This window comes from Mirounga leonina, unplaced genomic scaffold (genome assembly GCF_011800145.1).
Source record: "Mirounga leonina isolate KUSES-001 unplaced genomic scaffold, KU_Mleo_1.0 Mir_93, whole genome shotgun sequence".
In the NCBI taxonomy this organism is placed as follows: Eukaryota; Metazoa; Chordata; class Mammalia; order Carnivora; family Phocidae; genus Mirounga; species Mirounga leonina.
In genome coordinates, this window is record NW_023270854.1 from 44,568,267 (window position 1) to 44,586,452 (window position 18,186).

The 18,186-nt window shown below is 38.4% G+C and overlaps 1 protein-coding gene across 4 annotated transcripts in view; it reads left to right on the forward strand.

The window, feature by feature from the left end:
• The first annotated feature begins 6,159 nt into the window (after positions 1–6,159).
• Positions 6,160–18,186, forward strand: part of SS18 (SS18 subunit of BAF chromatin remodeling complex) — a 93,426-nt gene continuing 81,399 nt past the window's right edge. For 2 of the 4 annotated variants that reach the window (XM_034996111.1, XM_034996114.1), the window contains exons 1-2: positions 6,828–6,971; positions 9,979–10,055. In XM_034996111.1, the coding sequence (XP_034852002.1) occupies positions 6,903–6,971; positions 9,979–10,055 (146 nt within the window). In that variant the 5' untranslated portion in view covers positions 6,828–6,902. Of the gene's footprint in view, positions 6,463–6,827; positions 6,972–9,978; positions 10,056–18,186 lie in introns of those variants that run through there. The other 2 variants (XM_034996112.1, XM_034996113.1) reach the window with 2 other exon arrangements.

Below are 18,186 nucleotides of genomic sequence, written 5' to 3' on the forward strand. Positions count from 1 at the left end.
TTTGGGTTGTTTCTAACTTAACACTATTTTTTAAAGATTTTATTTATTTGCTTAGAGTGAGGGAGAGAGAGTGTGAGCGGCAGGGGGGGGGTGTGCGGGAGGGAATCTCAGGCAGACTCCATGCTGAGTGCCTGACTTGGGGCTGAATCCCACAACCCTGAAATCATGACCCAAGCCGAAATCAAGAGTTGGATGCTCAAGCGACTGCGCTACCCAGGCATCCCTACCTTAACACTGTATTTATTAAAAGCGCTATGAATACTCATGTACGAGTCTTCGTGTGAGCAATACATTTTCATTTCTTTTGGGTAAGGAATAAATACTCAAGGGTGCAATTGCTGGATCATATGATGAGTGCATGTTTAACTTTATAATAATCACTAGTTGTTTTTCAGAGTGGTTGTATCATTGGTATTCCCACTAGCAATATATGAATGTTCCTAGTTGTTCCACATACTTTCCAAAATGTGATGATGTCACTCTTTTTAATTCTGGCCGTTTTAATGGGTATGTAGTGGTTTCTCAATGTGGCTTTAATTTGCATTTCCATGATGATTAATGATGGAGAGCAACTTTTTGTGTGTTTATTGGCCACTTGTATGTCATCATTCTAAAATGTCTCCCAGTCTTTTGTCCATTTTGTTAATAGGGTTGTTTGTCTTATTGAGTAGTAAGGGTTCTTCATATATTTTAGAGACAAATTCTTTGTTTTAATGTTTCATAAATTCATATCTTTTCTCTCAGATTATGGCTTCTCTTCTCATTTTCTAATTATATCTTTGAAGAGCAGAGTTTTTAATTTTAATGAAAATTTATCAAATTTTTCTTTTATGCTTCTTGCCTTTTGTGTCATATCTAAGAAATATATGCTTCACTCAGGGTCATGAAGATTATTTGTTTTTTTGCAGAAGTTTTATAATTTTGCTTTTAAAATTTAGGTCTACAATCTATTTCAAGTTAACTGTTGTGTATATGTGAGGAAAAGGTCAAAGATAATTTTTAAAAACATGGATATCTAGCTGTTCCAGAACAATTCTTTCTCCATTGAAGTATCTTGGCATCTGTATTAGTTTCCTAGGGCTGCCGTAATTACCACAAATGTGGTGGCTCAAAATAACAGAAATTCTCTCACAATCTGGGGGCCAGAAGGCTAAAATCATGATGTCTGCAGAACTGTACCATAATATTATGCTATTATTTTTCTTTTAAAGTAAATATATAATAAATATGATTGCTAGGTTACTTTAAGAACAGTAGTTCATAACATACTGAAGACCTTACCAGTATTTTAGTGCACATTGCCCAAAATTCAACCATAAATGTTAGATGGGAAAAAACATTGTATTAGTTTCCTATTGCTGTTTTAACAAATTATGACTAATTTAATGGCTTAAAACAACAAATTTATTATCTTCGAGTTTTAGAGGTCAGATGTCTAAAGTGAACCCCTCTGGGCTATAATTAAAGTTTTAGCCAGCTGTGTTCCTTCTGAAGGCTCTAGGGGAGAATCTGCTTGCTTTTTCCAGCTTCCACAGGCTGCCCACATTCTTTGGCTCATGACCCCCTTCCATCTTCAAAGCCAGCTATGGCCAGTCAAGTCTTTCTCAAGATGCCATCTCACTGATTTTTTAACTCTTTAATTTCACTGTTCCCTATTTAAGGATATTTGTAAATTACACTGGGCTCACTCAGATAAGCCAGGAAAATTTCTGTATTTTAAGGTCAGCTAGTTAACCACCTTAATTCTGTCTGACACCTTGATTCCATTTTGTCACATAACCTATCATATTTATAGGTTCTGAGGATTGGGAGGTGGTCATCTCTGTGAGGATGAAATTATTCTGCCCATCACACCCATTCATAAGAAAGTTAACAATTCATAGGGAAAGCAGTATAGTTGACCCTTGAACAATGCAGGGGGTAGGGGTGCTGACCCCGCATGCAGTTGAAAATCCATGTATAACTTTTAACTTCCCCAAAGCTTAACTAATAGCCTACTTTTGACCAGAAGTGTCTTACTGATAACATAAACAGTTGATTAACACATATTTTACGTTATATGTATTATATAGTGTATTCTGTAGGCTAGAGAAGAAAATGTTAAGAAAATCATAAGAGAAAATACATTTATAGTACTGTATTGTGTCAAAAAAGTCTGCATATAAGTAGACTTGTGCAGTTCAAAGCCATATTGTTCAAGAGTTATTATAATCCTGTCTATAATTGTGAAGTCGTTCAATAACAGTTACTCTTTTACTACAGATACAGTAACCACACATCATATATTAGATCAGAGAACATGCTAAATAGGAAAAAATCCCATTTGATCTCTGTTTAGCCTGAAAAAAAAACATTTTTTTAAAAGATTTTATTTATTTATTGGACGGAGAGAGAGAGAGTACAAGCAGGGGGAGCAGCAGAGGGAGAGGGAGAAGCAGGCTCCCCCCTGAGAGGGAGCTGATGCGGGGCTCCTGAAGCTCGATCCCAGGACCCTGGGATCATGACCTGAGCCCAAGGCAGACTCTTAACTTACTGAGCTACCCAGGTGCCCCTAGCCCAAAAATTTCTTAAGGGTAGACTGCATATCCCTTACTTGTCTTGCAGTATATATTTTTCTCTTTATTAGATTATTAAGTTCAAATTTTATCCTTCTTTGGTCATTTACACTATGCTATGTGTTTTTACATATTTTACCCATTAAAATTGGGACAAACTTTTTAAAGAGTCCAATGTAAGATAATCACTTAGACAGTGGCTGTGCATAATAAATGCTAAATAAATAAACACTATTATTTCTAATAGCCTTTTAGATAGGGTGGCTATTTTTTAGGAAAGTGAATGAAATACAAAAATGACCTGTCCAGTATCATGCCATAAGGTGGAACTAGGAACTGCAAACATGTGCATTTGTCACAGTAAGGTTAAGATTGAATATAGCTTCACACAGAAACTTTTTTTAAAAAAGCAATACTTTCTTATAACATTATACCCCCAAATATATTTGATTAAGCTCCTCCTTAATTCATTCAATGTTTGATACTGTAAGAAGAGATGGAAATGCCCCAGATAGGCTTTGTTATAGTCTACTTTGAATGAAATCTTCTGCAGTATTGAAAATAAAGTCTTTTGGGGAGAATTGGGAAAGGTGATTTGTTTTTGCCTAGAATAATCATGCTGTTCTCTTTATAGTCTTGAAATCTGTGGAAGCCACAGCTCAAAATGACTCATCAAATGCCATGGAGGCAGTGAGCAGAAATATTTTGAAAGATACTACCTGAGGGGTTTTGCTCTGAGCCCAATTATGAGCAGACAGGCTTGGTCTATGCCTCCCTATGTATTCTTGGAATTTATGGCAGCACCGAGGCTTCAAATATCAGCAAATTTGATAGAATGGATATTCAATTAATTATAAAACAATACATATTAAAGAAATGCTTATATGAAAGTAATCTCAATTATCTATACATGTATGATGTATTTTTTGTGGATTAAGATAATTTTTAATGCCACGATTATAGTTTTACTAAATATTGAGGATATGCCTAGAGCACTCACTTTATTAGTTTGGTGAAATACATTTAAGGAATACAAACAAATTCATGTAATAAAAATTAAAAAACTAGAACATTTGAAAAATCAAACATGGAGAATTTTCTTACTTTTGTTAAATGTGTCTACATTCATTCATCAGCGTGAATAATCAAGAATGAATTGTTCATGCAGACTATTTTACTTATTCTAAACCACTGTATATGTTATTAGGATTATTCTAAAAAACCTTTCACCTCATTGTTATATGACCTCAATTCCTTCTTCAGATGTCTCAGTCCAAGACCAATGTAAATAATGGGACTGATTTTCTGTTGGGGAAATGGTTGTCTGGGTAGCTCATTTAAAAAAAAAAATTTTATTATTTTTAATTTTATTATGTTATGTTAATCACCATACATTACATCATTAGTTTTTTTTTTTTTTTAAAGATTTTATTTATTTATTTGACAGATAGAGATACAGCAAGATAGGGAACATAAGCAGGGGGAGTGGGAGAGGGAGAAGCAGGCCTCCCGCCGAGCAGGGAACCCGATGTGGGGCTCAATCCCAGGACCCTGAGATCATGACCAGAGCCGAAGGCAGACGCTTAACGACTGAGCCACCCAGGCGCCCCTCATCATTAGTTTTTGGTGTAGTGTTCTGTGATTCATTGTTTGCGTATAACACCCAGTGCTCCATTCAGTATGTATCCTCTTTAATACCCATCACCAGGCTAACCCATCCCCTCACCCCCCTCCCCTCTAGAACCCTCAGTTTGTTTCTCAGAGTCCATAGTCTCTCATGGTTCGTCTCCCCCACCGATTTCCCCCCCTTCATGGTAGCTCTTTTTTAAGTTCCTACAGTCGTTTCTGAGATTTGGGTCAACTTCCCATCTTCATTCCCTGTTTTCTCCTTAACTAAATGCTGGGTACTCTTTATTCTCCTTTTTCTCCCAAATCTGCTACCACTCAGTCTATACTTTGGGATTCCTCTCTCCCCAAAACTAATGGTCAAATGAGACAGGAAGGAAGCCTGAGAGTAACTTGGGGTTCCTTTCAAGTTTCTTTTCTTATGGAGATCATTTGATTTCTGGCTGGATCTTTACTCCAATACCCATGTGATGGACACAGAAAATAATGGTATTTTTATGGCACACATGCCATCACAGAAAAGGCTGTGGTTATTCATGCCTAGTACCCTAGGCCCCGACTTGCTACTCTGAAGGAATAAACACCTTGGGCTGACCTGTTACCTATTTTGAGTAAATTTCTTTTCCTATTGTTGGGGAGCTATAATTTAAACAAAGAAGTTACTTATCTTTGGGTAACTCCTTGGAATAGAAGTCTCCTTGGCACTCTTTTTTTTTTTGAACTGGAATATAGAAATTCAGACAACTATTCCCACTGGTTCATGTTATTAAGATTCCGGTGCTATCTTATCAGCAGATATGATTGGAGCAGTAGGATCATGTTTCATTTTTCCTACTGAAATATTGCTTTAACAATTAAGGTACCCTTTTTTTTTTTTAAAAAAAGATTTTATTTGTAAGTAATCTCTACTCTCTGAGATCGAGTCACATGCTCCACCCACTGAGCCAGCCAGGTGCCCCAAGGTGCTTTTGTGTAAACATCAAGACATGATGATGAAAGCCAGGTGTTAGACATAGTGTGTAATGGTGGACAAGACTTGTTTTTTTTTCCCCCAAGGCTTAGGGTAGTGAAACACAAGAATTCTAAGAAAAATTATTATTAGTAGGAGTATAAATTCTCTTCCTTTATTCTTAGGATGGCTTAAATCTTTCCATCCTTTAGATGTCAGCTTAACAGAGAAGGCTTCCCACCCTGACTCGTGACTGCCCATCATTCTGTCAGTTCCTTGTTGGCATCTAGTCTTTCTTAAAAGTTTACATATTTATATATTTGTTGTTTCTAATCTGTCAGCCCTATCAGAGTATAAACTCCCTGAGAGCAGGTTCCATGCTCACCTTATTCACATTTGTATCCTAGGTGTCTAGCATAAAGCCTAGCACACAAAATGCACCTATATTTCCTTAATGAATGAAACTTATGACCTCTTGCGAAAAGCATATATTTGAAACAAAAATTTTAAACATTTAGCTTAATTTTTCCAGTTCATTTTACATATAAACGAAGTGATTGATTTTTGAGTCTCATTACTGTTGGGTGGCATTTTACATAAACGTTTCCTTTGTGTCACATGGATGTCCAAATTTACAGAATAATAATAATTACAGCCCCGACCACTTCTCGCCCACCCCCCCACCCCCACCCCACGCCAACACATTACCCACATTTGCTCTTGTTCCTGCCATAATTCGAGAGCTTTGGGTTGGTTTTGTTTTGTTTTCCCCCTCACACTGATTTGAAGCCTGGCCGATCTGGCCTAATTTACAAGGCATTAAGTATATAATTGTAAAAGTGTGAGGGTGCTCGAGCTGAAAACTTAATCCCAGAGATCCATGTCAGACGAAATCGACGCACGTTTCTGCCAAGGGTTTGTCCCAAGAGGCGAACTACTCTCCAAGGGCTCTGTAGCCAAGTTGGCCGACTGCCCCTGAGTATTGGACACAGCCTTCGTTTCTTGATTTGGGGTCAGGCTTACTTTTCCAATTGTTAAGCATGCCTGTGTGTGCGTGCGAGACTTGTGGACTGTGAGGTGCGCCTTTGGGGCGTAGCCGGGCGGTTTAAACCAGCGAATCCGCGTTCACCTACACCTTCCACCTCTGCACATCTCGGCAGGCGCTCCACGGGTTTGCACGAACTCGCGGGTCCTGACCGTCCTTCCCTCTCCGCCGTGCCCGGACAACCCGGGGCAGCGGGGGGTGAGGATGAAGTTGGAAAAACTGAACCAGATCTAGAGCCGAGCGCCGAAACGCACTTGGAGGGAGGCTTCAGCGCGCTGGAGAGGGAGGCAAGTTGCACCCGCGCGAAAGGGGCGGGCCGGCTCGGGCCGCTCGCATTTCCTGTGACAGGGTCTGCCCCAGCCTCTCCTTCTCCCGCGGCGGCGGGACCATTTCCTGAATCGCTGAAGCGGAGGGAGGACTGGGGCGCGGCCCTACCACTAGCTCAAACGGGAGGGGGGGCGCGCCAGGAAAGGATGAAGGACGAGAGGTCTACCAAGAACAGGACCGTGCTACCGGGGCTATGGTTCCCCGGTAACGCGCCGAAAGAGGACTTCTATGGGCCAGAATAAGTCCTGTAGGCCAGGCCGGCCGGCCCTTCGTTCGGCGCCGGAGCATCCCCTCTCCCCGCATTCCCGAGGTGGTTCGGCCCGAGAGGCCGGCGTCTCTCCCCCAGTTTGCCGTTCACCCGGAGCGCTCGGGACTTGCCCGTAGTGGTGACGGCGGCAACATGTCTGTGGCGTTCGCAGCCCCGCGGCAGCGAGGCAAGGGGGAGATCACTCCCGCTGCGATTCAGAAGGTGAAGCCTCGCGGGGTCGGGGATGCCAGGCCCATCCTGCCCTCGGGAGCGCCACCGGGGGCCGGCCCGGGAGTCGGCCGGGCCGGGGGCGGAGGCGGGCCTGCTGGGAGGCGGTCGGGTGTGGGAACCCGAGCCGCGGGCTGTGCCTGAGTGGGTGGCGGGAGGCGGCGAACCGGTCCTCCCACGGAGTCCTTCACGCGTTTGGGCTCTTTCCTATAAGCACAAAAGCCCAAGTAACCGCCGCTGGATTTCTCTAGGGATGGGGCGGCGTTCGGGCGGCGGGGCGCGTGCGCCCGGCGGCAGCGGCCGCGCGGGGAAGGGCTGTTTGTCGGAGCCGGCGCCCCCCGCGGCCCCGCGCGTCGCTCCGGAGTTACTTTGGCGTCGCCCCGCCCAGCGCGCCGCGGCTGCTTCGTGCACGCCCGACCTCGGGTCGCGGGAGGCCGAGGGGAAGTCGGAGCGCTGATCGCCGCTCTCCGCCACGCTGCGCACTTTGGCCGACTTGGGGGAGCTCCCGGGAGAACTTGGGGGGACGCTGCAGGAGCCTGAGGGGCGGGCGAAGGAGCACCCTGTGGACTTCGGGGTTACCCTCGGAGTTCCCTTCTCCCTTCCGGATTCATCCCCTCTCCGTGTGCGTCTGCAGCAAATACTCATCGAGCGTCTGCTCTGGGTGCTGGGGCTACAGTGGTGAGCCATGGTCCCTGCCTTCATGGAACTTGGAGTCTAGTGGTGGAGACAATCTGATAATCATGATCTATTACAGAAGTCGTGATAAACACACGGGGAGGTGCGTCCCTTTTAGAGGATAGTTCAACCTCTGTCGCTGCTGTGTTACTGCCAGTTAGGGACACAAAGCTGCTTTATTGGCCGCTATCCCTTGCTGCCCATGAGCAAGGCAGTAATCTGAATTTTAGTCAGCCAGACTTTGAAAAGTTACTTGCTAATTGAGCAGTTCACCTTAAATATTTCGGTTTTGTTGTATACGCTGGGATGAAGATGAAAATTGAAGAAAAGTCAACTTTTCGTACCACTCAGGACACCATTGTATGCCCAGCAGATTATGTTAATGGGTTTCAGTTTACTGTCAGGTTTTTCCTAGTGTGGCATTTGACATTTGCCCAACTGTTGCTTTATTTTATGAATAAACCGGCTTGTCAGTGCCTGGAAATGCAGTGCTTTCATGTAGTGCGTTGGGCTAAGTCTGCAGCCTGGCAAACAGCTCCAAGTACATACACTGAAGATGTGTTTCTGGAGGGATTCATTTTTTATTTTTACTTTGGGACTGTAGAAGAGTCCTGAGGTTGGTTGGGTAGTTTCCAAAAAGAGTTTTTCCTACATACATGTTAAGATATTTATTATGAGTGCTTAATTCAGGAGCTGCAGATCAATTAGTTTTCATTCTCAGATGAGAAGAGAAAATGGATTCCAAATTAAGTGTCTTACTCTATACAGTGTGAGAGATTGATGTTAGAAATGAGACATATTCGGGCGCCTGTGTGGCTCAGTTGGTTAGGCGACTGCCTTCTGCTCAGGTCATGATCCTGGAGTCCCGGGATCGAGTCCCACGTCGGGCTCCCTGCTCAGCGGGGGGTCTGCTTCTCCCTCTGACCCTCTTCCCTCTCGTGCTCTCTGTCTCTCATTCTCTCGCTCTCAAATAAATAAAAAATCCTTAAAAAAAAAAAAAGAGACATTCTGTGGTGAAGTTTATTAGGTTGAGTAATTGAGGAGATATGTTGTGAAGTCATTAGATTGGACTAATGGATTTTAAAGACACATTTTTTTGGCATCCAGTGATTCTATTTAGGAAATAACCGCACTTTTCGGAAGAGCATGTCAATATATATATTTTTTTCCTAGCAAGTGAAGATTGTGATTTGTTTGTAGGAAGAAAATCACAATTAAGGTTAAATGGATTTTTGTTTTTAAAAGAGGTACATTAAATTATTGAGATAGAGTGATTATTATTATTATTATTTTTTAAAGATTTTATTTATTTGACAGACAGACACAGCGAGAGAGGGAACACAAGCAGAGGGAGTGGGAGAGGGAGAAGCAGGCTTCCTGCCGAGCAGGGAGCCCAATGTGGGGCTCGATCCCAGGACCCTGGGATCATGACCTGAGCCGAAGGCAGACGCTTAACGACTGAACCACCCAGGCGCCCCATGAGATAGAGTGATTATTGTATTATACTTTATTAGGTCTTAGAAAGGTGGGGCAAGTTCAGGAGGACCATCTACTTCTGTCCCTTGACCTTAAGATAAATCTGAGCCTCTGAAATCATAAGTGATTTGCACAGGATTGTGAAGCTGGCACTCAGACTAACTGGCCTTTTCATTGCTACATCAGTACTCTTTCCTCAATGCCATCTTACTTGGATGAGTTATTTAACCCTGAAAGCCAATATTGCTTTGAATTGCTTTAAGATGATAGAATGATAAATTGATATGCTTTTTGTTTTTAAACTTTTGGGACAACTTAATTATAAGGTAAGCTCATAAAGTGTGCAACAAATATACATGCTTAGAAGTTATCGTTTTTGATTATTCCATGTTTGGAGAATCACAGAACCATACTGTATAACACTTGGAAACTAGCCATCTATCTCCTCAAGCTTCATGGGCTTACGTTTTCATGTGTTCATTGTGGATAAGGACAAAATTTTTCTTTACTACTGCAAAGCATAAGAATGATGCAGAGTCAGCTTGGACCCTTACCTCTTAGTCTTAACGGGCTAAAGATTCTGTTACAGGTTGTAGAGGTAATAAAATGTTTGAATACAAACAAAACCCCTCCTTGGCTTCAGGTAATAATTCAGAGGGAGAATAAATGGAATACAGTTATTTGAAAGTTGTTGACTAAACATATCATTCCAGAGGTGTAGAATAAGACTTAAAAAACCAGAATAGATTCAGTTCCTATATGAATAAACATTTCTTAGAAATCTGAAGGATTTTTAAAATTTTACGTGATGCACTAGATTTACAATAAACTTTTTCTAATTTTATTTCAGATGTTGGATGAAAATAACCATCTTATTCAGTGTATAATGGACTATCAGAATAAAGGAAAGACCTCAGAGTGTTCTCAGTAAGAATGATAACGAAAAATTTTTTGTATTCATTTTTCTGTGTTGGTTAATTTTTTACTTTTCTTTTTAATAACTGCTTTACTGAGATATAATTCACATACCATGCAATTCACCCATTTTAAAGTTTATAATTCGAAGCTTTTAGTATATTCATAGAGTCGTGTTATCATCACTTCGGTCCATTTTAGAACATTTTCATCATCTCCAGAAGAATCCTATACCCATTAGCAATAACTTTCCATTCCCACCTCCTAATCCCTCACCCCCTGACAACCACTAATCTGCTTTCTGTCTGTGTGGATTGGCCTATTGTGGACATTTCATGTCAATGACTGTATAATGTGTGGTCTTTTTTGACTGAGTTCTTTTCTTTAGCATAATATTTTCCAAGGTTCATCAATGTTGAAGCATGTATCAATACTTCCTTTCTGTTGCTAAACAATTTTTTATTGTATGGTCATACCATGTTTTATTTATCCATCAGTAATGGACATTTGGGTTTTCATTTCTTGGCTATTATGAATACTTATATGAACATTAGGGTACAATTTTTTGTGTGACTTTTCCTGATTTTTATAAAAGAAAAATTTGTTCTTTGGGATGCAGTGGGTCTCTTTTTTTTTTTCTTTTTAAATACTTATCCTGCAAATTTCTGTGTACTCTGATTTGTGGAAAAGTTAGATTGTCACATTTTTGGATATTTAGTTACATCCATATATGTGGTTGAGAAAGCAAAGCATCTAATAAATAGAGAATTGGTTATCATAAGAACCAAACTTTTTTTTTTTTTTTTTAAGATTTTATTTATTTATTTGAGAGAGAGAGCATGAGAGAGAACACATGAGAGGCGTTAGGGTCAGAGGGAGATGCAGACTCCCTGCCGAGCAGGGAGCCGGATGCCAGACTCTATCCAGGGACTCCAGGATCATGACCCGAGCCGAAGGCAGTCACTTAACCAACTGAGCCACCCAGGTGCTCCCAAACTTGTTATTTTGAAGTGATGTGTCAGAAGTAAATGCTATCCTTAATAGAATGTGATGTAGTGGAACAAGTTGAATATTTCATCAAAAGTCTCTAGAGTAGCACTGTCCAGTAGAAATATATTGTAAGCCACATATATAATTCTACATTTGCTGATAGACACATTAAATAAGTAAAAGGAAGCAGAAATTAATATTATAATATATTTTACTTAAGCCGTTATTTCCAAAATAATATCACTTTAATACATAATCTACATAAATATATTAATGAGATAGTTTATATTCTTTTGTTTTATACTTAGTCTTTGCAGTCCCTTGTGAATCTTACTCTAATAACACATCATTTTGAACTAGCTGCATTTCATTCTACCTAGTGGCTACTTTATTGGACAGTGCAGCTCTAAAATATTTTATTCTCACCATTATTTTGTGACACACCTGTCTTTCCTAGAGCTCTCACTGGTCTGTTCTCAAGTAGATTTTTCCAACAACCCTGGTTCTTGCCTCTGCATGCACTTTCCTGCTATGCTGGACTTTTGCTATTACTTGATTCATCCTTTATCTAATTCTGAGTCTCTCTTGGTTACTTTGTCTTTTTTCTCTTTGTTTAATACCATTTTTGAAATGAAAAAGTCATGTAGGGTCATTGTAAAAAGAAAATCATAAAGTATAAAATTTGGTAGAGGTAAGAGCAAGTCACATTTCACTTTCCAATCTTAAGCTTCTCCTCTCCGCAGGGGTAACTACTTTTAATAGTTTACTACCTATCCTTCTAAACATTTCTTTGTGCATTTACACACATGGCACTCATATCTACATAAACACATTTAGATAAATGTTTTTTAATGGGTTAGAATTTTATAAATGGAATGGCTGGGTCAAAGACCATGCTAAATTGCCAAATTACCCTGCAAAAAGATTGAATTGGTTTGCTTTCTCTCAGCCAGATTTCAGAGCCTTGGTTTTCAACATCCTCTGCCAGCATTGGATTTTAGTCGTCTTTGAAAAATTTTTGCTCATCTGGTTGGTGAAAAGTGGTATCTTTTTCTAAAACTTTATTTTGAAATGATTTCATTCTTACAAAAAACATTTTAAAGACCGTATAAGAAATTCCTGTATGCCCTTCACTTTCATTTTTCTCCATATCATTCATTTCTTCTACATATTTCTCTGAAACATTTGAGAATAAGTTGCAGACATGATTCTTTCTTACTTTTAATTACCGCAGTGTGTTTTTCATAAAAACAGGCACAAATTCTTAAATAACCAGGGTATAATTGTTAAAATGAATAATGCAATGCTGTAATCTTCAGACTTGTTTAAAATTTTGCCAATCGTCCCATTAATGTATTTTTTTCAGGTTTAGGATCCAGTGCAGTATCAGATGTTGCATTTATTGTCACATCCCTTGAGTATACCTTTGATCTGAAACCATTTTTCAGTCTGTTATCTTTCATGTTGTTGATGTTATTGAAGAATACATAGCAGTTATTTTGTGTAATGTCCCTCATTTTAGGTTTGATTTGTGTTTCCCCTTGATTAGATTCGTGTTATGCACTTTTGGCAAGAGCATCACAAATATGGTGGTGTGTCCTTCTCAGTGCATTCTCAGTTAGCTGTATGATAGTGATTTGTCCCAGTACTGAGAATCTTAATCACTTAGTTGAGGTGTGGCCTGCCAGTTTCTCCACTGTAAAGTTACTATTTTTCTCTTTTTAATTCATATGTATCTTCTTGGGCAGATACTTTGAGACACATGTTGTTCCTTCTTGTACTTTTTTTTTTTTTTTAGCATTTATGTTAGCATCCATCATCCAATGATTCTTGACTGAAACAGTTATTACTGTGGTGGTTGCCAAATGGTGACTAAATCAATCATTCCTTCTACATTTATTTGAAATCCTACTCTAAGGAAACCATTTCTCATTCCCTGCACCCATTCACTCATTCATTTATTTATATCTGAACGGATTTATGGATTTTTTTTTTTTTTAAAGATTTTATTTGTTTATTTATAGGACAGAGAGACACACAGCAAGAGAGGGAACACAAGCAGGGGAAGTGGGGGAGGGAGAAGCAGGCTTCCCGCGGAGCAGGGAGCCCGATGTGGGGCTCGATCCCAGGACCCTAGGATCATGACCTGAGCCGAAGGCAGATGCTTAACGACTGAGCCACCCAGGTGCCCCGGATTTATGGATTCTTAACTGTATTCTTTAGGTTATAATGTTACTCTATTTTCTTTCTTTAGTTGTCCCCAATGTTGACCACTGGAGCCCTTCAAGCTGACTTTTTGATATGTATTCATTATTTTTTGAGCATTTTCTTATTTTCTTGCACCACAAAATGTTCTAGACTCATCTTGTTCTTTTTCCTGCCCCAGTTTGGAATTACCTGTTTCTTCAAGCCCTGGTTCTTTTTTTAGAGAATGATATTTAGAAACTTAGGTCTGAGTACTAGGATATTTTATTTTCTAGTCATTTGTACATTTTGCGTTTTATATGATCATTTCCATTACTTTTATATATATTGTTTCTTCAATGAGTCATGTCTGTTTATATTTCAAAATATTCTTTAAAAAATTAATTAGCTGATCTATTACCTTAGTTTAACTATGGATAATCATCAGTGGTAAGGAGATCACTGCCTCAGATCAGCCATGGGATAATAAAAGTTGACAGACTCTGATTAGAATACTTATTTTCATCTATGGCTTTTTACACTGCCAGATAGAGCCAAGGGATTTTTGTGGCATAGGTCTGGTTCAGTTTCTTAAAGGACCCAGCGGTACATGGCATGGATAGGATGTGTTCAGATCTAGAATCAGCCTTTCCAACTTGAGTCAACAAAAGCTTATACTGTTTTATTCTTTATATTCTTAGCTTTTTTGTGTATATATGATCATTTCCCCCTTCTCTGCATATTGGAATAGACCTCATCTTCTCACATATTTGGTGCAGATGGGGTTTAAATTGGTTTAGATGGAATCTTACATTTTACTTTTCCTGATGGATTTAATTTCATTCTTAGAGCTCTTTAGATTTTTTTTTTTTTTCAAGTTGTTAGTGTTGGTTTGTGAGTAAAGAGAAGAAAATTTCTCCTCTCAACCTTAAATGTTCTTGTTTCTTGCATTAGGAGAAGGAAAAGGAAAATGAAGAGGAACATCAATAAATGACAGCCATCTGGGAATTGATAGGTCAATTTTAATTAAACAGTTCCTTAAGATGTGATAACTGCCTAAGACAGTGTTTTTTTAATATAAAATAACTTTATTTTTATGAAAGTAGTATATGAATTGTAGAAAATTAAAAAGCACAGATAACATAAAAGTAAGATAACAAACACTATTCTCACCACCTAAAGATTTTCACTGGTAACATCTCTGTATATATTGCTTTATCTCTCTTTATCTACATATATGTGCACACACTCCTGTTATGCTCAATAAAAGTAAATCACTTGTGGAGCTCATATGCACAGATCCTCTTCCCTTTAAATTCTGATAACGTATGTGTGAGAATATATTATTGTTCAATTGTAGTGTTTGATTTGAGTATTTTCTAAATCAACTTATATTTTTACTTAAATCAACCCTTATTTTTTGTATTTCATCATGAGTGTGACTACTTCAGAGTGTCCTGTAAGTGGTTTTCGTGCAAAAAAAATTTGTATTAATCATTATGTAAAAGAATGTAGTTTTAAATCTCTAGTTAGGAAGATAACTTTTATTTTGTAAATTATATTTCTGTTACCTTATAAATATAATCTTCATAGTTTCTTGGTCAAGGTTTATTGTTAAAAATGAACTCTGACTTTTTCAGGTTCATTTTTTAATTATATCAATAAATTTAATAGTGGTTATTTGACCTTACTCCAGAAAATTGATGTAGTGGTTCTTAGTGGAATTTTTGGGACATGGAACTGCCTCTCATTTAATGGGTTCATAATTATGGGTGTTTGGAATATCTGTCAGTATTTATTAGGAAGTTACCATCGTCAAATGTAAAATGTTGAATATGTTTATATTTGTCCTTATCATATATACTCAGTTTTCTTTTGTTAATATAGACTGTTTTAGAGATAATAGACATGTACATTAAAAAAATAAAAGTATATACAGAATAAAGTTTCTCAGGAAAATATTTCTTTAATATTTGTAGAAGAATCTACTTTTTATTATCATTTCAGTAGAGTCAGCTGAAGCCAGGAATGTTTGCTTATTGCTGTTTAGGTGATGTATACACAAACTTGTAAAAGAATATGAATATATACTACCTTTTCTTTTTTTTTTTTTAAATATACTACCTTTTCATTAATATTCATCTTTGAGTCTTGAATGACCTTAGGGAAGCGTACTTGATGAATGCTGTAAAAATAATGCAGTTTACAAAAAAAGAAAACCTACTGAAGTTAGATAACATAGCTTACATTAGGTAAAAGATTTGGGGTTATTAGGACAATTGGAGTAATTTGAATGGGTTTGTGGATTACATGGTATTACTGTATCAATATTTGTTGTATTGTGGTTGTATATGGGAATTTCCTTGTTTTTAGGAAATTGACACTGAAGTATTAGGAGTAGTGGGATATTATGTCTGTAACTGACTCTCAAAGATTTTGAAAAAAAGTGTGTGTGTGCTTGCATGTGTGTACATATTGGTGTGTGTGTTTAGAGATGGGTAAGACAAATGTTGTGAAATGCCGACGATTGGGGAGTGTGGGAGAAAGATATTTGGGAATTCTTCATGCTATTCTTAAAACTAAGTTTAAAATTATTTCAAAAATTAAAAGTTAAAAAGATTTAGGTTGGGGAAATGTCTTAAAACTAAAGTACTCCATAAAAGTTGCTGTATTTATCTATGTTTAGAACCACAAGGGACTTTGGAGATCTACTTTAACTCCCATTATTTTACAAATGAGGCCTTGAGAGCGTGGCAGATTAGATTTAACAGTATTCTAATGTGGACTTGTTAAGTACTAATCAGCATGACTACAGTTTTTTCTTAAAGGGTCATGAGGAAGCCATAGTCTCTTAGAAAGGTTTGTTATTTTTATTTTTGCAGGGTGGTCAGCAAACCTCATATCTGAATATATTAAAGCCATATTAATACTCAGAGAAGAAAAGAAAAACTTCAAGGAGTAGACTTTGAAATGGGTTATATGTATATTTTGAAGATTTTATTTATTTATTTGTCAGAGAGAAAGAGACCACAAGCAGGGGGAGCGACAGGCTGAGGACGAAGCAGGCTCCCCGCTGAGCAGGGAGCTCGATGGGATTGGGTGGGGGCCTCGATCCCAGGGATCATGATCTGAGCCGGAGGCAGACGCTTAACTGAATGAGCCACCCAGGTGTCCCCCTGGGTTATATGTTCTAATTAAAAATGGCTGGCTGGTGGGGCACCTGGGTGGCTCAGTCGTTAAACGTCTGCCTTCGGCTCAGGTCATGATCCCAGGGTCCTGGGATGGAGCCGCGCATCCGGCTCCCTGCTCCGCGGGGAGCCTGCTTCTCTCTCTCCCACTCCCCCTGCTTGTGTTCCCTCTCTCGCTGTCTCTCTCTGTCAAATAAATAAAATCTTTAAAAATGGCTGGCTGGTTTTAAAAAATGACAAGATTTTGGAACCCTGTATCCTAAATTCCATTCAAGATCTTTACAGAATAATAAAATAGTTCCAGCTAGTGTTTCCTGTTAGTGCGGTTTTAAGAATTTTGACAATGTAATTAAGCATTATGGATAATTCAGTACAATATAATAATTCCTCGTCTTCTTTTGTCTAAGGATCACTGTAACAAACATTTTATCATGTCTGATTGAGCAACATAGTGTAATATGTGAGGAGGAGCATTAAGAGCCTAAACTTGTTTTTAAACTACAAAAACAAAAAAGGAAACAAACTTTGGGAAGTGTTGGTTATGTCTGTTACCTTGATTGTGGTGATGGTGTCACAGGTGTTTGCATATGTCCAAACTCATCAAATTGTACAAGTTAAATATGTGTGGGTCTTTGTATATTGGTTATACCTCTAATAAATCTGTAAAAAATAAACAAAAAGCATAAACTTGTTAGTGAAGAAAATTGAAGGTCAGTGAGAAGTAGGGTTTTTTTCTTTAGTAAGAAAAAAGTAGTAAAACCAGTTCTAATAGAAAAAAATAATGCAGCAAAAGATTTCCTAGGATTCCTCATATGGTGTGTAGAGAACAACTTCATCTGGGATCTGTGTTAGAAGACTTTATTTAGCCGAATAAAGTTCTTTTATCTTATTTTCATTATTTTAATTTGTATTTAATATTTCTAGGTAAACAAAATTCTGAAACAGTGTAACAGTTTGGTAATAGGATTTATAAGTTTGTATTTGGAGGATTTAAAGCACTAGTAACTGGATCACTACCAATTTGCAGAGAGTTAGCAAAACTAATTCCTAAGATCACAGTGAACATGCTTAACCACTTCATTGCACTAGTGAGAATTTGCTTTGTTTTATAAAGTTAATTCTTAATGGTATTAGTGCCCTATTATTTTCTGTCTCATATATGTCTCAATAGTGCCCTATTATTTTCTTTACATACATACATATACATATATATATGTATTTGTAAGTGAAGACACCTATTCATTGTTTTCTCTATATGTTGAGCCCTAACAGATGGGCAGTAGGCATAAATTGTTGGTCACTGCTGCCGGTAAAAGAAAAGTTGTGTGATTCCTGCCTCCTTCCTGACATTTTCAGCAGAGCCTGTTGCCTGGACTTGGGTTTGAGGTTTTTGGCAATATGAAAATGGCAGGGGGAAGGGAATAAGCATGTCAGTTTTGTTGAATTCCTTCATTCTAGATCTCTTTTTAGAAAAGACATGTACTATGTATAGAGCTAGTACATATCTCAGTAATTCCATTTCCTGAGCTGTGCAAATATTGTACATGTTATTGACCTTTCTAAACCTCAGTTGCCTCATCTGTAAAATGGAGAAAATAAGCACTTTTACCTCATAGCCTGGGTTTGAGGATTGACTGCATATAGGGGTATATAAAACAACTATAGCAGTATCTAGCACATGATATAATCTCTGTGTGTGTTATTATCTTTGAATGTATCTATTATTTGGAATTATTTTGCAGAGGAACTAGGAAAAAATTGAAGTGCTATTGATATTCAGG